Source organism: Sebastes fasciatus, chromosome 5, assembly GCF_043250625.1.
Source record: "Sebastes fasciatus isolate fSebFas1 chromosome 5, fSebFas1.pri, whole genome shotgun sequence".
NCBI classification, from domain to species: domain Eukaryota; kingdom Metazoa; phylum Chordata; class Actinopteri; order Perciformes; family Sebastidae; genus Sebastes; species Sebastes fasciatus.
This window is the reverse complement of record NC_133799.1, coordinates 25,368,638-25,396,044: the sequence shown is the minus strand read 5'-3', so window position 1 is coordinate 25,396,044 and position 27,407 is coordinate 25,368,638. Positions and strand designations below refer to the sequence as shown.

The window sequence follows — 27,407 nt, the reverse complement described above, 5'->3', positions numbered from 1 at the left end:
TTTGGTACAAATCTCTCATGGTTTGGTTGTTTTAATGAAATCTTGTTGTACTGTAAACATTTAATTTTAAGGCTTCTCGAGTCAAAATGGTGCAACAGAAAGTCCAGAGTTAAAGGGGACATATCGTGCTCATTTCCAGGTTCATACATGTATTTTGGGCTTCTACTAGAACATCTTTACATGACAAAACACATTATTTTTCTCATACTGTCTGTCTGAATATACCTGTATTCACCCTCTGTCTGAAACGCTCCGTTTTAGCGCCTGTCTCTTTAAGACCGCCCCCTGAAAAAGCCCGGTCTGCTCTGATTGGCTTGTGAGAAAAATATGGCGGACCTTTGCAAAGTTAATTACAACTCATCCTAACTCGTCACATACTGACGCTTTGTCAGGAACACAGACTGTATATAAAGATGGACAATGCGTCTCCACTTCCTCCCACTGTACAGAAGTGAAGCCAAAATATCCCGGATTCGGGAGCGGCCATCTTAAGATTTTGGCGTCATTTGGAGCCAGAGTCTGCGCAGTAGTGATCGGGTGGAGGAGCTGCGGTATCGAGGTCATCCGCCCGAACCAATCGCAAGCCGAGCACGTCCGCAGTTTGTCAGTGAGAGAGACTCTCAGCTGTCAATCATGATGTCTCAACCCCCTTTTTATAGCATCAAATAACTAATTAAAACCAAACTTATCAGAAAAATGAACACTTGAACAAACATCAGCATGATAAGAAGTACCTACAATGACAGAAACCATCTTTGGGAAAAATGTATTTAATGTATTTGTTTTACTTTTTAGTTTGGCTCATGTCCCATCTGCTAACATGGAGGAGGCGGGCTTTATGAGCTATACTGCAGCCAGCCACCAGGGGGCGATCCAGATGTTTTGGCTTCACTTTTGGGGAGCTGTCATGTCGTCCATCTTTATATACAGACTATGGTAAGGACCCCTTGGCGTCACTTTCTAATGCACTGGGTATGACACTCCACTACAGTCACAGGAAACACGTGGTTAACGTTGTTATTTCAAACAAAAACATTTGCTTAGGTTTAGGCAACAACACCACTTAGTTAGTTTAAGGAAAAAACATCATGGTTTGGCTTAAAGTACTACGTTTGTAAAGTGAAAGTCAAACTTAATGTTGTGAAGACAGAGACAAACAACACTCTGTTGGTTTCACATGGGACACGAACAGCGGTCTCCTGGATGACAGCCCTACGTTTGTTGGACCCAACCACCACCCGCCCTGTTTTTTGGTTGTGTCTAGAAGATAACTCGCAATTTGCGTGGGTGATATATTCTAATGTGGCTGGATGGGACATAGGAGGGGGAGCCAAATCTGACTTGTTGAATCACATGTTTTCTGATCTAGGCAGCCCACAAAAAACTGACTGACTGAGTGGTCTTATTTCACAGTTTGCATGCCAGATACCCAGATGTATGAACACAAGCACTGAGAAGTGAGTTTTTCATGTCCCCTTTAAAACAATCAGCTGAAATTCAAAATTGATAAAAGACATTTTAATACCGTCGTCATTTTTAATAAATTATTTGTATTTGCATGAAATCCCTGTTTGTCTCTATTAAGACACATGTGAGTCGGCTAAAAACGATTTTTTCACAACACTGTGAAAAAGTCTTTTTTTTTCTTCTAATGAAATTCATTTTGTCTGCTTGCTTTTTGGCCTTTTGGTCTTCGCTCCGGATTTGGTGGCCTCATCCTGTGAAACAGGAGCAAAACGTTAGAGCACGAACAGAGTAATAATTATCTAACATTAGCACCCCACTTAACGGTGCCAACGCTTTTTCCATGTTTAATATTTGAGTGCCGTTTTTAAAGCTCATGACTCAATTCATGACAGACACTTTTCCCAGAACTCCTGCTGCGTTTCCCTGCCTTACCCAAATGTGCAAATTACAATGCACTGATTGGCATGACCCCCGCTGCTTTAATGTATTCAAATAATTGCATCAAACCAAACATTGCGTTCTTAAGTACTCTTATAAAACATCCGCCACTAATTATTACGCTGACAATCCGCTGCTGTAGACCTCCAAACATTGTCTGGACAAAAAAGCATAAATGATAATTCAGTTTCATACAGCAGAGCGGCAAAAGGGGATATTTTTTTATATGCATACTGCTCCTTCATATCTCATATTGTGTTTGCAATGAGGCTGTAAACCAGTTACTCTCCAACACTCCCATTTACCAGCCAACAGGATGTAGCCTCGTTACTGATTAAGTGACTCACATGTTACAGAATAACTGGCAGCGACCTTTGTAAAGGTGTAAAACTGGTGGTTCAGCTCCTGTTTTCTTTAGTCTAGTTCTCTCCTGAATCCAATCCAAGTGTTCACAGATTTTATTTTATTTTGCATTCAACTAAAAGTGTTCTCACGCTCTCTTCCCCGGAATTATTGTCACCGTTTCCAATTTACACTTTACCTCAAAAATACAGGATGAAGCACCGGGACAGAATCTCAGGAACCGACTTGAAGTGTTTTGTTTCTTACTTTTAGACGACAGGAAGTTCTGGATTTTCCATCAACGACGTCTCTTCACAGATTAAATTGGTGTCTATTCTGGGTCCTGTTTTGTTTTTCCTGTCTATGCTTCCTCTTGCCAACAGTCTTTCAAATTCAAATGAGCTTCATGGGAACAATAATGTTGCCAAAGCATCAAAATACAATTTGTCCAAATATTTGGACAGTACACAACGACATTAATATGAACATTAAAATAACATTAAGATTTATGTATATGAATTTAATTATATATATATATATATATATAAAAGATAAAAGATGCAACGTATCCTCATACAACGGTTCATGTATCCTGACAAGTCGCACAGCAGTTTGTGAAATAGTCACGAAATTTTATGTATTGATTCGTGCATGTGGACACGAATTTCACATTTTTTGTCATGATGGTCAGCACAAAATCAATTGGTATGTAATCCACGTAATTGTGAACCGGGAGGTATAGAGAGCAGCAAATGGGGAGGAGGTCGGGGTGGATGGGTGGGTCAAAAAACACAGGACTCTCACCCAGGAGACCGCTGTTAGTGTCCCATGTAAAACAAGAAGTCAAACTTGATTTATCTGTCACGTAACTTCCATACTTAAGTTACAGCACTTCTGGAGTTATTTTAACCCAAACCACAACCTTTTCCTCAAGCTAACCAAGTGGTTTTGTTGCCTAAACCTAACCAAGTTGATCTTTTCCTAAACCTAACTAACTAGTTTTATTTTGAAAAGACTGGAGCGGTAATTGACATGTGTGTCACGTGTTGCTGGATATTCGTAAGAAAACGGACAAAAAATACGTTGTTGAAAGTCGTTCTGAGCATCATGAAAAAAAGGGAAATTCGTGTCTATGTACACGAATCAAATAGATTAAATTCCGTGACTATTTCACGAACTGCTGTGAGGCTGTGTTAGTCGACCTTACAAAAAGTCATTCCTCTCCCATGAATGTCCAGCCACACGTGTCAATTGCCGCTTGTTACATGCATACAGTCTTTTAAAAAAATAAACTTCCGTCTTCACAGGAAACAACTTGGTTAGGTTTAGGAAAAGATCGTGGTTTGGGTTAAAATAACTACAAAAGTGGCGGAACTTTAGTACGGAAGTTACGTGACAAACAAAACAACGTTGACTTCTAGTTTCTCCTGAGCGAAAATCTGATGTTTTTTTCTGCTCTTTATACTTCCTGGTTCACAATTACGTGGATTAAAACGTATTAATTTCATGGGATATATACAGACGTAGGCAAAGTTGTTGGTAACGTTCCGTTAAAGAGAGAAAAACCCACAATGGTCACTGAAATAACTTGAAACTGACAAAAGTAATAATAAATAAAAAATTACTGAAAATTAACTAATGAAAATCAGCTGTTGCTTTTGAATTGTGGTTCAACAGAATCATTTAAAAAAACAAACTGATGAAACTGGCCTAGACAAAAATGATGGTAGCCCTAGAAAAGATGTAAAATAATGTGACCATAGGGACATATTAAACTAAGGTGTGTCCTGTAATTAGCATCACAGGTGTCTTCAAACTTGTAATCAGTCAGTCTGCCTATTTAAAGGGTGAAAAGTAGTCACTGTGCTGTTTGGCATCATGGTGTGTACCACACTGAACATGGACCACAGAAAGCTGAGGAGAGAGTTGTCTCAGGAGATTAGAAAGAACATTATAGACCTTCATGTTAAAGGTAAAGGCTATAAGACCATCTCCAAGCAGCTTGACGTTCCTGTGACTACAGCTGCACATATTATTCAGAAGTTTAAGGTCCATGGGACTGTAGCCAACCTCCCTGGACGTGGCCGCAAGAGGAAAATTGATGACATATTGAAGAGACGGATAATACGAATGGTAACCAAAGAGCCCAGAACAACTTCCAAAGAGATTAGAGGTGAACTCCAAGGTCAAGGTACATCAGTGTCGGATCGCACCATCCGTCACTGTTTGAGCCAAAGTGGACTTAATGGAAGACAACCGAGGAGGACACCAAATCATAAAAAAGCGAGACTGGAATTTTCCAAAATGCATATTGACAAGCCACAAAGCTTCTGGGAGAATGTCCTTTGGACAGATGAGACAAAACTGGAGCTTTTTGGCAAGTCACATCAGCTCTATGTTCACAGACGAAGAGATGAAGCATCCAAAGAAAAGAACACTGTACCTAATGTGAAACATGGAGGAGGCTCGGTTATGTTATGGGGCTGCTTTGTTGCATCTGGCACAGGGTGTCTTGAATCTGTGCAGGGTGCAATGAAATCTCAAGACTATCAAGGCATTCTGGAGCGAAATGTGCTGCCCAGTGTCAGAAAGCTTGGTCTCAGTTACAGGTCATGGGTCCTCAAACAGGATAATGACCCAAAACACAGCTAAAAACACCCAAGAATGGCTAAGAACAAAACATTGGACTATTCTGAAGTGGCCTTCTATGAGCCCTGATCTAAATCCTATTGAACATCTGTGGAAGGAGCTGAAACATGCTGTCTGGAGAAGGCACCCTTCAAACCTGAGACAGCTGGAGCAGTTTGCTCACGAGGAGTGGGCCAACATACCTGTCGACAGGTGCAGAAGTCTCATTGAGAGTTACAGAAATCACTTGATTGCAGTGATTGCCTCAAAAGGTTGTGCAACAAAATATTAAGTTAATGTTACCATCACTTTTGTCTAGGCCAGTTTCATTAGTTTGTTTTTTTAAATGATTCTGCTGAACCATAATTCAAAAACAATATCTGATTTTCATTAGTTCATTTTCAGTGAATTTTTATTTATTATTACTTTTGTCAGTTTCAAGTTATTTCAGTGACCATTGTGGGTTTTTCTCTCTTTAACGGAACGTTACCAACAACTTTGCCTACGTCTGTATATATATAAATTACAGTGCATTAGTTTTTGTAAGTATAGCTATGAACGGTGTTATATTCTGCAATATTAGACCTGTAACAAATAAATCTCGGTATTACATTTAATCCCAATTTAACCTTTAAACATCACATCACTTTATCTTTGAACGTTTTTATTCAGCTTAGAGAACATTTTGGAGCCAATTTCAGGACTCTGAAGCTCTTTCGGTCATCACATCTACTGGAGATATTTATCAGGTCTCAATGATTGCACTGCTTTATTGACCTGTCAATCAAAAAGCTTTCAGGCAACTAAAAACCAAGCAGTTTGTTTTAGAATCAATTTGAGTCTGTTAACTGTTCGTTTTTTTAAAGCACTTCATGAGCTGGAAACATGCTATTCTGCAGAGGTTTAAAGTCCCTCCACCCACAGGCACTGGCCTCTAATTAGCTGTCACAGAGTCCAGGCTTGACGTCCACGGGGGAGGGACGGAGCCTTTGCTGTCAGGACGGGAATGAAATCAACTTCTGATTTTTACAGTGAGTTGATGGGGTTTTGAAGTCGGACACTTTTAAGAGTAGGTTTTGCCGTACCTTTAATCTATCTGTGGCAGCGGCTCAAAGGTCAATCATGTTACCAATGGAATAACTTCGCCGAACACAAAGACGACTTCAAAGCGGACTGGACCTAACTTCAGGCTGGTGGGAGCGAGGAGAGAGTGTTTGATCTCCAGAACATATGGCAACCAGACACTTCAAATGAACCAATATCCCTAATGTGACGGCTACTGGGGAGTTACTGTGGAAACACAAAGCAAGACGAACAGACACACAATGTCTCTGGCTGGACCACAAAGCGCCTGTCACTGAGGGTGCTTTCACATCAGGGACCCGGACCCGGATCTGAGTACACTTGTTCCCAAAATACAGTTTGTTTGATTAATGTGAACGCTCTGTAACGTACTCTGGCACGGTCCGTCGAGTCCACTTGAAAAGGTGGTCTCTGGCACGGAACAGGTGTACTCAGTTGGTGTGAAAGCCAACTGTACCAAAACACAGTAGTGGACTGCTATTTAATGTTGTTTGTTATTTTATTTAGCTAATTTAATGGTTTACCTCCGAAGAACGAGAGCTGCCCAGCTGCTCAGCTGGCAGAGAAAGAGAGAGAGACAGCGGGGAGAAACATTGTGTAGAGCCGGCATATTTTCACATCAAACTCGGTGAAATACGGGTTTATTTCAACCAAAGTGATTTACGATGCTCCACCATTAGAACAGCTGATCTCAACATAAACAAATACACGTGGATGATGACGTGTACTCGGGTACAGAACAACTTTACTAATGTGGAAGCTGAGCAGCAGGGGGGTGGAAAAGGGGGCGCAATCGTAATCGGGCACGCTATGGATCAATCGTAGCTAATATGAAAACGCCCTGAGTGACTGAGTGAATGACTGAGTGATGAAGTGACACGATTGGTCGGCCGAGTGTTGGAGCTTCCTAATTGGCCGTTGCTCTTTTTAAATGAAAAGGGGGGGAACCGTCCTTTATGCAAATGAGCCCGCCCAGGGCGACGCGTTCAGCTCACGAGACTTGGAACAAGCTGTCAAACTAGGCGATCTAGTTCTAAAATGAAACAAAATTCATTAGTAGCATCACCTATTTCTCACTTAAAATGTTTTCAGAAGTAGATTTTGGTTTGGTTTAGACAGAATAACAAAAAGTTCACGAGCAGGCTGCCATGTTGTTTCCTGTTTGAAACGGCAATCAGGTGCATTTCACGATAGGGTACGTCACCGCTTGAATGGCCAGTTGAGTGGATCAGCAAGTCCCCCTAGCAAAGAGTATAGAAGCAAAGAGACAAACTCCGGTGTTTGTTTTTTTTACAACAGCCGCTGCTGCCATTTTGGACTGAAAACGCTCATTATATTTATGATATTTTAGTGTTCAACACAGGCCATTTCGGTAGAATATGACAACAGAATCGAAATACTTTTGTTATACTTTTGTAAGGCGGACGTTTTACTGCGGTTCAGTAGTCGCTTTCAGTCCAAAATGGCGGAAGCGTAGCGCTGCTGCTGGGCGCTGCTGTTGCAATGGAACGAACAATTGACTTTCACTTCTTGGCAATATACATTCTTTGCCCCAAGTGTCCTCTCTGGATTTACAGTAGGGAGGCACCGATACCGGATCAGATATCGGGTCGATACTGACCCAAATAGCTGGATCGGACATTGTGACCATGGGGCTGATCTATTCAACTCAATTCTATGTTTATATACTATATACAATATATACTAAAATTTTAATTTAAGTTTTGACCAATTTGTTGCTGCATTAAAAAGGTTTCCACCTGAATCATATTTTTTTTAATTATTATTTTAATAATAAATAACAATTCAGTCAATTTATGTTATGTTATCAATATATTTATTATTTGTTTCATTTTGTTTTACAAAGTTAGGAAAGCCACGTTTAAGTCCAGCTTGATGTTGCTTCACATATAAAAGAATGATCCCAGTCACATCCACACAGTGAGGCGTACAGCTTATTAATTAGAAACTGGTATCGGATTGGTACTCGGTATCGGCCGCTACCCAAAGCCCAGCTATCGCGATCGGTATCGGGCCTGAAAAAGTCGGATCGGTGCATCCCTAATTTATAATAACATTAAAGACATGACCACTGACTATACGTATACCAATTTAGCCACAAATATACAGACTGACCGTACATGATCCAGACATATACTCGGTTTTGAGTCTTGTCATAATAAATCTGTATGTCTGTGTGTGTTTTCTCTTTTGACCCGGTTTGATTCCCTTCTGGACGGTCCATTTGCTGCATGTCATTCCTCTGCTCTCTTTCCCACATTTTGCCTGTCTCTATCTATCACTATCAAATAAAGAGATAAAATGCCCCCCCAATCACCCAAAAAAAAACAATTACAAAAAAAAACTACACGCCACCAGATGTTTCCCAGCATCAGAAAACTGACAGCAACGTCACATTTGAGCGATGATGTGTCAGTGGAAGCTGACAGAGCAATATGTAAGAGCGTCTCACCGCGGAGGCCGTGTATCCCTCCTCGACCAGAATGTTTCTAGCACAGTTGTTGATGTGTTTGAAGCGGTCAGGACCCAACAGAATACCTCCGTACCACCGAGACACGACCACCACGACATCACGCACGTCCAGGATCTGCGGCAAGAGACAAAACACACGGTGAATGTACAAAAATGAGTGTGAATTTGAGAAAAGCCGGCAAGAGACGGATACAATAAATATGCGACACAACACCCCCTTCCCTGGCAACCATTTTTTAAGAGGCCAGATATTTCACACCAGATGTGATACAGTGGATGAATTCTCATTAAGTGTTTCTGGCTCAGGCCATCAGCTGACACGCCAAAACGTGGGGATATTGCCCCGTTTGGCTGCCGTCCACGTCACAGGAGAAAATTAATTTCACTTTCATGTGTGTGTGTGTGTCAGCTCCAGGAAATGTTTAGCAAAGGTTAGCAGCACAAAGACGGGAAGGTTCAAGGTTCCATTTATCATAAAATCAATGGAGATTACAGAACGCCCATTATAATCAATCAACGCTGTTTACGAAAGATATAAAAGACCCACAATAAAACCATAAATATGAACTCAAACAACACACAACTAGAGTCCACAAAGCAATAAATGACCTGTAAATGGGGGATCCATAAAATATCATCAAAACATTACCGTAAAAAACTAATTAAGGCTGCTCTAATCAATATTTTTATATTAAAGGGATTTTTTGAAGTAGGGTTTTATGAGGTACTTATCCAGTCAGTGTATTACTACAGTAGATGGAGTTTGGAGAAACAGACACGGGAAATACCAGCACGGGAGCAAAGTAATGTACTGCTGTGGACGGGGGCAGCAGCAAAATGTATTTTAGACACCTAAAAAAAACATTATCAGTTTAAGTGTACGTTATATTTAGAATATTTTCACTATTTTACCTCGCCCGGGAGGATGATTTTCCCGGGAGACACTCTTTTTCATCACCCTCTCCCGGTTTCCTCCCTGGGTCACAATTCTCCTGTATTTCTCTCTATTTACGGCAAATTTTCACTTTTTTTTCCTCCTTTTCGTTATCTTAACATGTTTCTGGCGCTGTACAGCGTCAATAAGCTCTACTGTTTCCACCCGGACGACAATAGAGATACACTTAATGTAGTTTCCCGGCAGAAGAGAGCAGTCTATGCTCGCGACACAGCGCAGTTTGAGCTCGCCTCAGCGTGCAGCGCCCAATTTTGGGCTTTGCTCGACGTAAGTTCAACATAAAAATGCAACAAACACAGGACTTTCATCCGGGAGACCGCTGTTCGTGTCCTTTAAGTTTCAATTTCACTTTACAAACGTAATAATTTTAAGCCCAACCATGATGTTTTTTCCTAAACCTAAATGGTTTTGTTGCCTCAACCTAAGCAACGTGTTTACTGCAACCGTGACAAAGCGTCGGTATGTGAAAGGTTGGTGTGACTTTGGTGAATCAGAACTAACCTTTTAAAACACCAAAGTCGCACAATAACACAAACAAACTAACCGACTGAGGCAGCAGTAGATCAGCAACTCCTCTGTGCAGTAAGGAGTAAGTAAAAAGGACTGATTTTGTCAATGGAGTCTGGTTGTTTTGAAGAGAGCATAGATAACAGCTTCAGTACCCCGCCAGAAAGGGCTGTCTGACACCCAAAATTTTCGAAATATAGTGTACACTTAACCTTTAACAAATGTTGAGAGGATTTCTGATTTGTACATTTAATGAAGGCTAGCAGTTTCCCTTAGCTTCCTTGGGCTGAGTTTACAACATGTCCTGCATCTCTCTACTGAACACACAGAGATTAAATTGGCATTAATATTCTCCTAATAAACAGCAAATAAGCAAATCCCCCAAAATGTCAGACTATTCCTTCCACATAAAGAGGAGAATTTGACTCCGCACAGCAACACAAAGAGAAAGTGCAATCTGTCATTGGAGGGGACTCATCCACATCTGGCTGCCGACACTATTAATCAGATCCTTTTTCTTTTCTTTTTTTGAATTCATTACCTCACACTTCCACATTCAGAGGCACAAAGCACAAATCTAAATGAGGAAACAGGGAAGAAAAGGCTCGTGGAGAGGAACGAGATTAGAGAAGAATAGATTTAAGGAGAAAGCTCTTCATGTAAATTGCTCGGTACGCTGAGAGTGTAGACAAGTAGAAGATTAATCAGTGTGTTGCTCAGAAGGAGGAGCAGGAGGACAGTGGACCTGATGCTACAGTAGGTCAGCCAGCTGCGGGACGCGACCTCACAGTACGTCCTTTAATCTGCTCTCATGTGTTGTATGTCCCCATTAAGTCAAGAGAAACAGATGTGAAAGGACATCGCTAGGTTTTAATGCACAAATTGAGTTAAATCTGTGATAGCAGATTTATTTGGCCACTTTGGGGCAGCACATTAAGCAGTAATCACAACACACATTATCACTCCTTATAGCTCTGTTTAGGGCTCCACCAACTCCTGAGGGAAGTGTCTGGCTCTAGCTGCTAAAGGCTCCACTATGTTCACCAGCTAGTCGCTAACTGGGTATGTTAATGACGCTGAGGAGAGCAATGACACTGAACCATGGATGTATAAAGAGAAATACATCGTTGGAGGCTCCGGTTCATTCCTATGAGAGCTGCTCAGTGGCGAATGAAGCCAAAATGGCTCGACTGCCGAGTGACAAAGTACCCGGATCATCCGGTGATCTTCCGCATCCATTGGACCCGTAGAGCAGGAGCAGTAACGTTTCCTTTAACTCCGCCTCCCAGCCCTCGCTCCAGCCTCGGTCTGGATCTCATTCACATGAACGGAGGAAGGGAAATAACTCTGGATTCAACTACTTTTTAACTTTTAGGACCTAATGATTTAAATAAGGGCTATTAGAGTGTTCGTACTGGGAAGTTGATTCACCTAAAAAAAAAATTATCCGCTGAGTTACAGACGTCTCTTCCCCAATGCAAGTCTATGGGGAAAAAGTCTTGGACAGAGAAAGAGCAGGCGATGTGGGAGATGTGGCGAGCTCACAAACGCCAGACACCACAGCTGTGGTCTTGTTGCTTAGGGAGGTTCCTAACTGAGTGAAATCTGGAGCATCCACTCCAAAAAAAACTTTTCTTGGATGCTTCTTAGGATTTTCCGTCATCCTCCTAGCTGCGGCTACGTCGCTATGGTCTCTACGATAATGATTCTCACTGCTGGAGGGGGAGACAAAAGTTCCAGCTTTAATGTGAAGAGCCATGATATATGCACATGGCTAAAAAAAACACCATTTACTGGGGCTGAGGTCTCACCATTAAGCATGAAAATAGATTTAAAAGATGCATACAGCTTGACAAGCATTCAGATATTTTAAGAGTACGTCCTTCCAAGTCTGCAAACACAAGTTATTATTTCGTTATCCTAAAGGTAATTTAAGCAAATTAGATCCAGAGAGTGTCTGTGCAGAGTGATGTGTGTGTTTTAAGTGCTGTTTTGGACGGGAACTCTGTATTAGTCAAAGACAGCTTGATTCATCTGAATTCTGTGCAGCAGATCACACTTTCACCAAGAACCCAAAGCACTATTTCACACTAATTTATCTCTCTAACAGGGTCACACTGGCACCGACGACTGCCGTCATCTTATAAATGAGTATGAACTTTGACATGAGTCATGAATCTCATCTGGGGAGGCTCTGATACGACTCCGCACCGACTGGTAATGAGTATGACACAACTACTTCAAGTCACCGCCGAGCTCTGATTACAGGAAACTTTTTTTTTGTTTTGTTTTGTCACAAACCTTTCGCTGGCCTTCGTTCAATATTACGGCGAGACAAAAAAGTGTGTGGACAATGGCGCATTTCACTGTGATGTGGGTGTGTGTGTGTGTCTGAATCATAGTGCCATCTGACGGCACAAGCCATCTAGCAAGTGCCTCAAAGGAAAAGATTTGTGAAATTACTATCGGGGACTATTTCTCCCTAGAGGGACGGAGTGGAAATTTACACATTATGTAAATACGAGGGGTTGGTTGGTTATACTAGTGAGGTCACGTCCCCGTGGAAGAGCGTAAAGAATCAGTCTCTGCAGTGGAGATATATCTTTCTCACACCAGTACACTTACTTAAATTAATGTTTGCCTTCGGGACGAGCAATTTCAGCTTTTTCACATCATGTTTCTTACTTTATAAGAGATCCTGATGGAGGATGTATGATAATGAAATCAACCCCCAACAGGCTACAAGTAATTAATGTAATAACCTGGAGTAGAATATCATAATGTACTTGATAATAACGTAACATTAATGTTACAGTCACATGACTCTTAAGCATACTGCTTTGATTTCTGGTGGCGTTTTCATGATGAGGAACACTTTATTCGTTAAAGTTTGGTTTTTTTTAGACTTAATTTAAACACATTTGCTGAATCCAGTTCTTAAATGTTATGATTTGCTGTTTTTCTCTGTTTTCTAGTTATAAATTGAATCTATTTTTTAGCATTAGACTCAAAACACCAAATGTGCCTGAGCACAGCCTCACAGTGGGGACAGACCAGGTTTATTTCATTCACCCACAGCTAACGAACTGCCGCATGAACGACTCCTTTTGGTTCTGTATTTTTTAATCCCCCCTCCTCCCGAGGCTACATAGTTTAGAGAATATTATAGATCCAAGACGAAACTGACAGAAGGGATAAAAAAAGAAATTTGCAATTACAAACCCCTCTGCTACTTCAGCACCAAGGACAGCACCGTGGATTTATCAGCACACAGCACAGTAAGGCTGCTGATATATTTCAGAGCCATGGTCGGGGCCGTAGATTTTAACTAGGGCTGTCAAAGTAAACACGATAATAACGCGTTAAATTTGTTTTACCGCCACTAATTTCTTTAATGCATTAATGCATCTTGCAATTTTTACCTCGTAGCCCAGCTCAGTTTTAAAGCTAGAGTGAAGATTCTGGTATCATATGAAACTAGAAAAACCTAAAGAATCCATTGGTACCAACCATGTCATACTAGCTTGTTGCGAAGGAGGCAAAATAACGCTCCAAACTTTAAATTTACACTTACATTTTGGCGAGGAAAAACTGTCATGGCCATTTTCAAAGGGGTCCCTTGACCTCTGACCTCCAGATATGTGAATGAAAATGGGTTCTATGGGTACCCACAGGTCTCCCCTTTACAGACCTGCCCACTTTATGATAATCACATGCAGTTTGGGGCAAGTCATAGTCAAGTCAGAACACTGACACACTGACAGCTGTTGTTGCCTGTTGGGCTGCAGTTTGCCATGTTATGAGTTGAGCATATTTCTTTATGCTAAATGCAGTACCTGTGAGGGTTTCTGGACAATATCTGTCATTGTTTTGTGTTATTAATTAATTTCCAATAATAAATATATACATACATTTGCATAAAGCAGCGTATTTGTCCACTCCCATGTTGATAAGTGGCAAATCTCCCTTTAAGGTACATTTTGAACAGATAAAAACTGTGTGATTAATTTGCGATTAATCACGATTAACTATGGACAATCATGATTAAATATGAATCGATTGTCAGCCCTAATTTTAACTTACTGATATTTCAGAGCCATGGTCGGGGGATGGAGAGGGGGGGTGGCAGGTTAACAAGGGGGATGCATCCTCCCTCAAATCATCTACTGGCCCATACTACATACTAACTGTCCACTGCATACTATATTAATCTTCATAATACACTGTTTTAGCTGTTAGTAGACAAGAAATCAACAAATTAATCCATTTTATACTAACAGGAAATTATGCAATACTTGCGCTGCCTGACGTCAATCAAACTGCGACTTTAAAAATTGCATTACAAATTAAACTTAAAGCAAATTGGGTTTTTTTTGTTTTCTGAGATGTCGCTGGTTTCAACACCTTTTTCTTATGAGTACCTCGGCGTCCTCTGGGGATAACAGGCTGGACTGAAAAGAGCACATCAACGCCATCTTTAATAACAAGGGCCCAGTCCAGGCTGTTTTTTACTCAGGAAGCTCCAGTTTTTTGAAGGTCACTCCTGCACTTGTATTTTAGCAAGCGCCCTATATATGGACAGGAACAAGATTAATATCAGGAAGTGACTCCTTGGAAGTTATAATGGAGCAAAAAATGTGTGGGAAGCTCAAGAGTATTTATGCAAAATGAGGATCATCCAGTGTTCAACGGTTTTAGCGAGCTGAAGAGCTCTTTCAGCGACAGGCTTGTTATGCAGGTGTTCTTCAGAGAGATTCAGGAAGTCATTTACCTGCTGCTGTGTTTCATAATGAACATTGTCGCTGACTATTAGTGATGATGAGGATCTGATGTTGATGGCTAGGTTGGTGGTTGTACTGTAGGAGTGTGGTAATGTCGATGTCATATACTAGTACGGTCACATTGATGTTTACACTATTTATTACGGTGCTGTACTCTCCCCTTATTTTGTATTGCCTTGAGATGTGTGTGTCTTCTCCTATTGTCTCACCTGTTATCTGTCTTAGATGTATAGTAGCACTCAATTTCCCCTCTGGGAAGTTAATAAAGTATTTTTGACTGTATCCACAATAAATTTTTTGCAGCTGTTACTTTTCCAGTATGAACACATTACACACTGAAAACCTGCTTAAAATGAATATGTTGGTTTGGGACACAGATTTAGTCTGGTTTTACTCACATATGCTGTCATCTTACAGACTAAAGAAATTGAAAATTAATTGGAGATAATTGCAAGATTAATCAATAATCGTTAGTTGAAGGCCTAAAACCCAAATGTGCACACATGTTGTTTTATTTCAGCCTTTCTGGTTGTGTATGGTAATAGTAATCCTCAAAACTGATGGTGCAGTAACCTGCTGTTTCTCACATCCACTGACATGAGTATTGTTATCTTTGAGGGCCAGTAAATATGTTTAAATATCTGTAAAAAAAATGTCACTTTTATGTTGCAAAATGTACAATTAGCATGAATATACACGGTCTGTATTTTCCATACATGATTGTGACCACTTTGATCTATTTCAGACACTATATAGTTTAATATCAGATATATTATGTGTTTTTTAATGTCTTGAAAAGCTTACGACAGACGAGGTGCTAAACAACCACAGAAAACAAGAGATTTCAATATATTGTCGCAGTGTGTGGAAAGCTCCTCACTCGTAATAACAATTGAACAGCCACAGCAGATGCCAAATAATACATACTGTGAAAATGAACAAGGCGGCTTAGAACAGACGCCAATTAAACACACAGAAGCCAAAAAGAAAAGTTGGATGCAGCCGGCAAATCTAACAATGTGTTTGTACCATTAATTCTGTGAAAAAGCTTTATTTGTGCTGCACTGACTCATTCATCACTTCTCTGGTGCTTTTTTTTTTTCCTTTTTGGCAAATCCAACATGACGTTAAAGTTACTATGAAGAACTTCTATCTGGTTATGAAACAGTCTTAATTTAACACTGATGCCTCTATATGACCTACATAAATAAAAGAGACCATCAGAGAGAAGATTGGCTATTTCTACGTAGTTATTCTTAATGCTTGTTATTGGTGCCACCGGGTCAGATCCAACTAAAATCAGACAAACTCACGCAGGCAGCCACCTTTGACCTGCTGTTGGAGCTCCGGCGGGAGGTGGAGACAAAGACACTCTACTACAAAGATAACGCATTTCAAGCTCCGCCAAACTTCCTGTCTCCTTAGTGGGCGCGGTCATGGCGTGTTCGCCTCTCTCCTCCCCATCGTCCTACCTCGTTTGGAAGTGTTGTGAACATCGTGTGGATGGGTGAAAGCAGATTGGATTATATTTGCATAATAGATTTTTATTTTATTTTGCTAGAATTAGATATTTACACAGCTGACAGCCACATTTAGCATTACCAAAATTTGTTAGCTAGGGCATTAGCGAACGTTAGTTGCCAGATCTCGCGAGAGTGTGTTGCTGAGACAGAGAAAGTTAATTTTTTCCTTATTTGTCCATCTGAAAAATGCCATTTTAGTGCCATTTCAGAATGTCCAGAAGATATGTGGTATGTGATAAACGGGTCCAATATTTACTCTGATGACTGTGGGGCGAAAGAATCCGTCATAATCTGTGTTCACGTTCACTTCTACCGTTGGAGTTAAAGGACTCAGGACATGCCGCTAGTCTCCTAAAGGGGGCGGGGCAGTGGCGGAAACCCACGTGAGGTGGAGAGTTCCACTGGGAGCCAACACCGACACCACACTGCTGGAGGTCCAGGCCGTATTGCTGGGCCCACTGGAGGGAAGGGAGGCATGGCAGAACCAGAACCAGGACTGCACGGGGCAGACTGTGAGACCCTGTTGCAGTGAAATGAGAGCTTTTCTAAATTGACTCTGGTGCTCGGGAACACTACCATTCTTGTCCACAAGGACCGCCAAAATCAACACAAAATGAAAGTTCCTCATAGCAGCTTTAGCAGCAGAAAGCGTGATCTGTTGGGTCGAGGTCAGTATTTTTGTAAATGAAATCATAACCTGCAGCAAATGGAGCAGTCTCCCCCCCGCGGCCGTCTCGCCGTCGTCCTCACAGTCCTGCAGGAAGCTGTGCTTGTCCTCGCAGTAAATCCTACGACACAGAGAAGAATCCCAACAGCTTGGCGTTAGTTAGGAGAGCGTTGAGACATTTTGATAAGAGAATAACTCTATGACACCGGCAGCATCTTTAAATGTCAACAGTAATGACCACACAGGCGGTGCATGAGCAGCTTGACGTCGACCTCATTAGAACCATACTGAAAAAAAAACTGCACACAAAGGTATGCATGAGAAAAACACACACAGAAAGAGATGCACACACATATTTATTCTTATAATACACAATATTATCAGAGAGCCTTCATTTTCTCTGGTGCTTTTTTTGACCTTTAATGTGCCCTTTAGAGAAGACAGACAGGCCTCCGATCTTTATATATATCTCATGTTCTTCTGCACTAATGAGACGCTGTAACAGTAACCTCAGCGTTGGCAGGATCTGCATAATGAAGCCATGACAGATGTTAGGTCATATACAGTGTATATATATATATATATATTCATGTGACATTACTGACCTGTATGCATAAATATTATGAGTGGCACTAGCAATCTTCTTGTTCTCATACAGCTTCCCGAGGACCATTTTAACCTGCAACACACGACAGGTGGAACAATAAACATGACATATTCACTTCCCTCTCACACACCTTCACAACCGCTCTACTGTAAAGGAAAACTGCTGACACCAGGATTTTATCCTGCGCTCTACCTCAGCAAAATGTTACATATACATTGCCTTCATGCTGGAAACCCCTAAGTGGATGCATGTTAAGAAAAAGGAGTCAATTTCAAGTCAGATTGAAAGTGATGCTACATCTGTGCAGAATGACTCTTCTGAGATCAGCATGCCGTCTGACGCTGCTGACTAACGCACAAAACAACATTAGTCAACTGTTTGTGAAGGAAAATCACATTTCCTAAAAAGAAAACTTGAGATTTGAATGGGTAATAATATATTAAGCATATCACTATAGTACAACACAACATTACGGTATCCCTGAGAGGCAAGTGATTCTGGTGATCCATTGTTTTCTCGCCTGTGTTTAGAACATTAGAATAAATCAATAGTTTGTTTTTATCTCATTAGAGAATATTTTAAAAATAATTTTTATTCTATTTTATAATGAAATTTTTTTTCCAATTACACTTCTATTTAATGGCCTTTCAGCAACAAGGAAGTGCTTCAACTTCATTATTTCGTCTTTTAACTTCCTGTCCACACCGAATGTGGGGATGTGTCGCCCCCTCACCTTTCAGCCAATCACATGCCCCCTTATCTCTCTTAAGATTGCAAGATCAATACATGAATGTATGAAGAGAACTGGATCCAGCGTTGGAGACGGGGCTCCGTTCATTCCTATGAGAGTTGCTCAGTGACGCATGAAGCCTAAATGGCTCGACTTCCGTCTGGAAAAGTACCCGGATCTTGGGCACATGAAACATGCGCAGTAGCGTCCGCTCGGTCACATGACTCGTCAAGGGGGTCCTAACGTCAAGCCGTCGTCACGGCTTGGCGCTCCAGCCTTGGTCTTGGTCTCACTCACATGAACCGAGGAAGGGAAATAACTCCGGATTTGGCTATTAGTGCGTTTTACAACTTTAAAAACTTAATTTTTTAAATAAGGGCTATAAGAGTGTTCGTACTGGGAAATTGATTCACCTCAAAAAAAATTATCCGCTGAGTTACAGACGTCTCTTTCCCAATGTAAGTCTATGGGAAAAAGTCTTTTGGGCCCAATGGCATCACGTGACGGACACAGAAGTTGTAGTACCGTCGTTTGGCCACTACGAAAGTTGTCATCAATGACCAGTGCTCTTCCTAGGGGCTTGGATCAATATCAGATTTAGCCAACAATGCCAGAGTAATTCCAATAAATTAAAACAAACCAGCTTAATTTCATGTTACAGATTACTCAGCATCAAGATTATCATGACAGTACGAAATCAAATACAACATAAAAATAGGTGTCATGGATTAAGTCTAGAAATAAAGACATCGGCATTGCATAATCTTAGTGTCATAATGTAAATTATTGTATAAAAGTTTAAATAAGCAAATATTGCTGCATTAGTTGTAAACTGTATCCTCCTCTTTGCAGTTGTAAGTTGTGATATTATATTTTTGCTTTACTTGGGTATGTATAAAGGCAATAAAGACTAAAGTGATGAAAATAGGTGTCATTGGTGAAAATGCAATTTCCAATTTATATGATGAAATAAAACTAAAAGCCAATAGAACAGAAAATAAGAATAATTAAATATTAATCACTTTAAATAATTCCTTAAATGTCTTATTTAATTATCTAATATTAAACTCTCTGGGGCTTTACACAGATTATGTATCAATAAATAAATAAAGCTACGCTGGATGAAAAGGCTCAAAACTAAGTATATCTCCATTTTGCTCTCAGTGAAGCAGATCAGAGTCATTTTCTCAATTATATCTTTGGTTGAACCGAACACTTCCACAATATTACACAAAAATATGTAAATGCCGTGCAGGTCACGGTCTATTCGGTGCATCCGACGGCTGCGTCTGTAAATATTTTTGTCTAAATAGCACTTCAGAGCAGGTGGAAGCTTTTAAGACGAGTCGGTGTGTTACCAGAGAGCCACAGCGTGGGATCAGCATGCAGGAAGGAGCTAGATGATGTTTCACTTTGTATAAATAAGCACATTTATTTCCCTCTCAAAGACCCTCATGAAGTCATTTCTACTGAAACTCATATGAGCTGTCGTTTGCTGTTTTATCTTCATGTGTTTTTAGAAAAATATAAAAAATAATATCATTCATGAGTTGCACCTGTCTGGGTGTCACCACAGGTGCTAAGTGAGGCTGGAAGGTGCTGCGTCGGTCTGTGATGGTGTTTCCATGTTTTATAGGAGGCACCTCTTCATCTACGGGACAAAATGTTACACATCAGAAACATCAACTTTATAATAAACTGTGTTTGATGTTGAATCTGATGCAACAGAACTGTAATATGAGCGGTAGCTACCGTTTGCATGATCCATGAACAGATGAGCATTTTCTGTGTTCAGCTTGAGAGTCGTGAAGTCTGGTACGTCTTCATCATCATCATCATCATCCACCTCCTCCTCAGCCGTCATGTTCACCTTCTCTGGTTGATCAACTGAAGCAGGTCATGGAAGAAATGTTAGGTACATTTTGAGATTTTGGGCTATTTTACTTCCATAACACGTCTTCTTTCAGACTAGTGGGAAAAAAACATCCAAAAATACACATTTGGGTGTTTATTTTACTACTTTGTCTATTTGCTTCTGCAGATTTCTCCTAAATTCATCAAAAGTTAGCATAAGATGATGCCTCATTAGCATATTTAAACATGTAATATTTCATATGTAAAATACATAAACATAAAAAGGCATTGAAGACATGACAAAATTGTTACGCATTGTTGCGAGAACAGTTTGTGGTTACAACTTCTGTTAACTTTGGTTTAAAGAGGACATAATATGCTCATTTCCAGGGTCATACTTGTATTCTGGGTTTGTACTAGAATACGTCAACAAAATGAAACGACTTTTGAACCTGGCATATTTAATAAGATAATGCATCATTAGCATATTTAAACATAACATTTCAGAAAACTTGTAATACAAAAAAATAATTGTCTTAATGTCAGTAATCAAATGGGGAGGTTTCATGGTGATATCTATTAGTTCAATGTTTTACCCTGTTCACCTGTAGTGCCTTGTTTGTTTTTAAACCTGTAAAAGGTCTTCACTGAGTTGTCTACAAACATGGCAGCTTGTCATTAAAATGACACCTACTGAGCTACTTATTACCAAATTACCATTACATGACCTTAACACTGGCACTGAAACGGCTTCATGACCTATGATGATACCAAGACAGACGATTCATAATGGATGACACCAATCTGAGCCTGACTGCTGATGTAATGTTCAGAGAGGATTACGCAAATTCCACTGATCTGTGTGAAAAACAAAAGATCAACAGGTGAGCTGACAGCGGTGCTCTGTTGTCATGGAAACAAAGGTGTGAACACAGTCTAAATCAGTTGTTACTGTATAGATATATTTACATTTTTATAAACAAATGTGCTAAAACTAATGGGGACTCTGGACACACTTCTTTTCGCTCAAATTCATTGTTGACAAATTAGACGCGTTTCAGGTGCGCTCAAACGCGAAAGCGACAATGCCTTTTACTATTTTAAAACTCGTCCGGTCTCCCATTTTTGTTGCAACCTTTGAGTCTTTCAGGCTGCGACGGCTGTATCCCAGGATAAAAGTATTTTTGCAAATTTTGGAACGCTGCAGCGCACACTGCATGTCATGTGACGAGGAGCAACCAATCACTGCCAACAGATGTCTTTCTTCCGTAAATATCAGTCTTCCGTAAATACGAAGAAAAAGTTACATTTCAGTGCAGGACAACCCAGAGCTTTACCATCTGTTCCACGGACTACTTTACTGGCTTCACCAGTTCTGTCCGAAGACGTCCCAACATCTGGTTTAAAGGTCGGACAGTCTGGCAGAGAAATCCAGCAGTAAAGCTACTGAGAGGGATTTGCGGTGCTGGAAATGCATTTATCTCTGTTTAGATTGTGTTTAGTTCAATCAGTGAGGCTTCCTGCTAAATTACTACTACTAGGCTACTACAACTTCATCATCGTCATTGCAGCCCTCACGTTTTGGTTGCTTAGTAACAGCAAGCGTGACAGGAGCGCAACCACCCAAGCACATTGGAAAGAAAAAAGAAAAGCTGCACAGCTGGTGCTTTCCATAGACGCGACATGTGTACGGCCCCTGAAAACGTCTTATTCAGTGCTCAGTTGTACTTAGCTCCACCCTCTCGTGTCACTTCTGTTTGCTAAAAAACCAAGAGGGCGACCGACAAAATGCCGAACTTGAGGCTTCAAAACCATAGTCCACAAACCAATGGGTTACATCACGGTGACTACATCCACTTCTTATATAAAGTCTATTGTCTGAATGTTACTGTCCAGCCACAATAGTCCAGATGAGAGGAGATCTGAGTTAATAAAATGTTGATACACTTGAGTTGTCCTAAATTATGGTTGAATACTTGTTAGCAGGATAAATTAATTGTTGCTGGGATTTTAATGGTAAAATATGAAATATAATATCACCAGACTAATTCCTTAATGTTCTTCAGAAGAAGTATGTACGCTTATTCAAGAAAGGAAAAACCAGCTAAATCTTAAATGACCATAATAAAACAATTATCAAAGTTGAGCTGGTTACAAATCTAACAATCTTTCAGTGACAATGTGAAGCTGATTGTCAACATTGTGTTTATTCTTCACACACAAAAGCACACGTTCTACCAAAATCCATTAAAAGTAAGTGCGGCTTCATATTTAGGCGAACAAACATCCGATGTTTTCCATCCTTTCGCTTCCCGTCTGGTCTCATTCAACCAAACTTCATCATCATCATTAATTCTCTTACTCTTCATGTCCACTGTTATGTTTGCTCCCTTTTCATTTCCTTTTCTGTGAAACGTGCATCTTCAGCCTTATCACCCCCCATCCCTCCTCTCCACCACGTTCGTCTCATCTGAATGGGAATAAGCTGTCAATCCGGCTCCTCTGAGTGCTGCGACCAGTTATACTTATTACCACATGAATCACACAGAGAGAGGACAATTCATACCACACAATAACGGTGGGGACAGTTCATATTTTTTCAGGCTTGTTGATGAAAAGAGAGAAGAGTCTGCCTTGATAATGGATCCTGCGGGGCGAGACAGATCAGACTCGCCAAGAAAACCTGAGGCGCGGTGACACACGGTGAAAAAAAATCTTTAAATTTGGCCATTTTTCTCTCTTTTTACACTTCAAAAGATTCGGCCCAGGTAACAGAAGCCATTACATAGATATTGATCTTAATTCAATGCAGTCACTCAAAGTCAGACACAGGAGGGTTTTTAATGCCCCTGCAGGCCTTTGTGCTCGTCTTATCACATCTTTAGACCACATCAGATGGTTGTTGTACTAATGGAGGAGCATCTTAGCAGAACTTAGATTCTTTTAGACGAGGTCTCGGGTAGCGAAGTGGATTCATCTGGTCTTTTGATACCACTATTTGTCTATGATCTAATAATTGACTTACTGATACACAGTGATCAGAGCCAAGCTGTTGACATGTGTGGATGTTATCGTGTACCGCAGCTTGTTGGAAAGCTAAACCCCGCCCCCGAAAAAGGTTATTGTCCATTCAGAGCTTAGCAACCGTAACTAGGCACGGCAGGTCTGCCAAGCTTTGGGTTTCTCCTCATGTGCAGCGATGTGCAGCCAGCGGATACTTGGCATTCACAGAATTTGGAAGGGTGGTCTATTTTTTAGCATTTAATGAACAAAACAAAACAAAAGCTAGAGACCATCTTGTGATGGGATCACATCAGCCGCGACGCCAAATCAGACCAGAGGCGTAAAGAGTGTGTGTGTTCTTCACTTCCTTCCCCCCTACTTCCGGCGCCCTTACTCGGACCACATCCATCTCTACAGTAGGTGTCTCCAGGACCACATGATGTCATGATCACACACTTACAGACTCACAAGGTGAAAACAACACCAGCCGCACGCTATCGCGGCTGGTAAAACAAGAGTGTATAGAATGGATTATGGTTGTGTTTAGCTGCTCTAACATCAGCTGCTAGGTAAAGTTGTGTCAAGTATTATTGTGTGATTTGCTGAAAAATCACACTAAATACCAGTTTTACAGTTATTTTTTTTAATTTTCTTTCTGTACAATTAATATTTGAGATTGGCAAGTTTCTGAGAAATAAAAAGCAGCTAGCCTACCAATTTTATTTATGTAACGCGCAACATTTTTATTTTCTGTATAACTCAAACTTGTTATTCTTCACGTCACTGAAAACTGAGAAATATTAAAACTTTTTACTAATTTTTTTTTTTTTATATATATATATATTTGTGCAAGTTTAGCATGAATAAATGTTACCTTTTGTCTTTGTGTGTTTACATCAATGCAATCAGTTGATATAACTTATTCTAATCTTAAACACAATTAACTCTGTTTTCATCCCCTAATATTAGAGCACAACAGACTGGAGCAGATCTTGTAATTAGCACCCCCATGTTCTGAAACGAGCATCGATTTTGAATGGAATCGTGAGATTCATGAGTGCAATAAAGATTCCTGCTCTCGCTGTGTTATGAAGTAAGCTCTAGTCAATTACAAACTGCTTGAGTAAGTGTGTCCCTCAAGCGATGAATTTCATTTTTCACACCTCACCTGTTTCTGAGCTCTGGGATTTCTCCACAAGGAATTCTCTTATCTTTTCCACCCACAGGTAGAGGATGCTCTCCCCAACATGCTCCCTGTCGAAAATTGAAATTAAAAGATGTGAGGGCGGATTCTCTGAGAGACACAGACTACAGAAACAATCATGAAAAGCTCTTGTTGTTGTGGCTAATATCACCCTACAGTGCCTCCTCAAGAAGTCAGCGAGCACTCACACGTAGAGGTCTTCCAGGCTGTTTGCCAATTTGGTCCTCTCGGGGCCGCGCAACCACGCCGCACTACAAAAGCCGAGAGCAAACAGAGGGTTACTGAGTGGGACGACGAGTGGGTTTTTGGAGTGGGATGTTGTTCTATCAGTTAAGCAGATCTGCGCAAGATTAAATTTGAAAGGCAAATAGACTCACTTGATCTGGTAGATGGGTGGGGCGGCGCTGGGATAATCAGGTGGGAGAATTATCTGATCAATAAGAAAGAAAAATAAATAAGGATTACAAACAAACTGCAATGCCACAGACACTTATGATTAGTAATATATACAAGATTTATTTCTCTCTACCTGCAAACAGGCGGTCAGTTTTGTCTCCTCCAAGTCGTTGGATATTTTGATGCAAAATATTCTGGATGCTTCATCTATAACACACCATTCATCCCCGTAGATGGAAGACAGAGCCTCAACCTCTTCAATCTAAACCAGAGGAAGCAATAACAACATTAATCACGTGTCTACGTTAAGTATGAAGCAAGCCATTAAGGCATTTCAGCATTTAACCAGGGATGTACTGAAGGCATCACATTCACTGACCTCATCTATCTTTAAAAAATATATCATCAAAATTGAGCTGCACAAAAAGCACACAATGTTAAACTACAACAAACCTCAGTTTAGTTCGGGAGTAAGCATTTGATTTTTCTGAAAATATAGATATCTGGTGATATTTCGAAAAGCCCAGAAGGTAATTTTAAAGAAACAATTCAACTTTTTGGGAAGCACACTTAAATACTTTTTTGCTTAGAGTTAGACTCTCATGTCTGTTGTATTGTAGTCAAGACCACCTAAATAGAGACCAAGTTATGACCAAGACCAGGATGTATCGAGACCGAGACAAGACCAAGACCAGTGCGAGTCCCAGTACTGCATGACACACTTATGATAAAATGTGGAAGATACTAACCAGAGACACACCTCAAATTGATCTGAAAGATCCACATTCCCATAAAAACACCCACAGAAAACATGAAAAATCCTCTTTATTCACCTCTTTTATTGCCATATATACAGTGTGTATGTTTAGGCCTAAAGGTACCACGAGAAATGTCTTGATAAATGAATCAAAAGGCATTTCAGAGCTGAATTTCATGTGTGGGAATGTTCCTCCGTTTTCTTTGAGCTGTCACATGCAAACAAACACTAAGGATTATAGTCACTGTTATATAATGAATCATAATTACTGTTATAACGCATTATAATGTGATTATATGTTACTCTAAGTGCTCATTGTTCTTAGGATGAGTCATCAAACATTTGAAACCGTTTACAAGAAGACAAAAGATAGGGAATTTGATCAGATTTTGATGTAAAAGTACTTTGATACTGATTTTTTTTTTTACATATATTTGGCATATAACAAGAGATAAATGAACAATTAACACAGGGACACACTACATGATTAAAACTTTTAATTTCACAGGGACTTTAAGTAAAGTCAAAAATGATATGCAAGAACAACACAAAACGTTGTAAAGTTAATCTTCCATCCATCCATCTTCAACCGCTTATCCGGGGTCGGGTCGCGGGGGCAACAGCTCCAGCAGGGGACCCCAAACTTCCCTTTCCCGGGCCACATTAACCAGCTCTGACTGGGGGATCCCGAGGCGTTCCCAGGCCAGAGTAGAGATATAATCTCTCCACCTAGTCCTGGGTCTTCCCCGTGGTCTCCTCCCAGCTGGTCGTGCCTGGAACACCTCCCAAGGGAGGCGCCCAGGAGGCATCCGTGCTAGATGCCCGAACCACCTCAACTGGCTCCTTTCGACGCAAAGTTAATCTTTACTTTACTTAAAGCAAACAATGAGCACTTATAGAGCAACTTATAATCACATTATAACAGTGATTATAATGCATTATAAAATGATAATAATGTATTACAACTATGGGAATTATAATACACTATGATGAAATGACTGAGTGACCAGCAATTATGAAGTATTATAATACTTGGCCTTATAAATCATAATAAAATGCTTTACAATGTGTTATGATTATTGTTATAAAGCATTATGAACACGTACGAGTGCTTATAACTATAATCATACAGTGCTGTAAGCAGATTATAACACATTAAAAGTATGCTTATAATGGATTATACACATGAGCATCATAGAAAGTGTTAACAAATATTCTGTCTGCTAAATGACAAAAAAAAAAGATGACTTTTTTAGCCATTTCCCAAGTTGCACTAACTGGGGCTGAACTATAGGCTCTTCACTGGCTAAAAATATAATAATATATTTAGTTATGTGTGCTTGTGTTGGTGTTATGTTTGTATCCGGCCTGTCTTTTTTGTCTTGGATGCTGTGTGTTGATGTGTGGCCTCTGTGTGAACCGAGCAGCAACCTGCTGAGCTTCAGACATCACCTGTGTAATGTGTTAATGAAGCAGGACACCCTGGGGGCATGCTGCAGTGTGTGTGTGTGTGTGTGTGTGTGTGTGTGTGTGTGTGTGTGTGTGTGTGTGTGTGTGTGTGTGTGTTCCTCTCTATTGTATTGTGTCAGCCTGGATTTGTTCTCAGTGATATTTATTTTATATTATATTATATCTTGTGTTGGACCTCTGGTTCACCTGAGGCTACTATTTGTCTCCCACGCTCTCTGCAGGCCACATCAAAACACTAATACAAAACACACATTATTGACCACAACTTCCCAAGTTTGTCTTAAGTTCACCACTAGAGAGGTTGTAAAAACAAACATATCTTACTTGATCCTGCAGATCTGATTCATTTTCCAGATTTAAGATGTCAGCCATTAGTTCAAGTGTGTGTCAGCTTTTGAAAATATGAAAATAAATCAGTCAAAAAGACATTATACTGCATAAAAGTGAAGGCACATGAACTACATGTTGAGATCCAGCCTGTATGCATGGTGTGTAAAACAGC

The 27,407-nt window shown here is 40.3% G+C and overlaps 1 protein-coding gene across 2 annotated transcripts; it reads right to left on the bottom strand.

The window, feature by feature from the left end:
• On the bottom strand, positions 1-27,407 carry impact (impact RWD domain protein). Of its 2 annotated transcripts, XM_074636062.1 has the most exons (12): positions 27,230-27,407; positions 24,812-24,940; positions 24,660-24,712; positions 24,471-24,533; positions 24,247-24,332; positions 19,974-20,108; positions 19,778-19,872; positions 17,490-17,563; positions 16,915-17,005; positions 8,432-8,566; positions 647-1,718; positions 1-426 (listed from the first exon to the last, which is right to left on the bottom strand). In XM_074636062.1, the coding sequence occupies exons 1-11, from the start codon at positions 27,275-27,277 to the stop codon at positions 1,659-1,661; spliced, it is 969 nt and encodes a 322-aa protein (XP_074492163.1). In that variant the 5' UTR covers positions 27,278-27,407; the 3' UTR covers positions 1-426; positions 647-1,658. The 2 variants fall into 2 exon arrangements, with proteins under 2 accessions (XP_074492163.1, XP_074492164.1); XM_074636063.1 differs by lacking the exon at positions 8,432-8,566.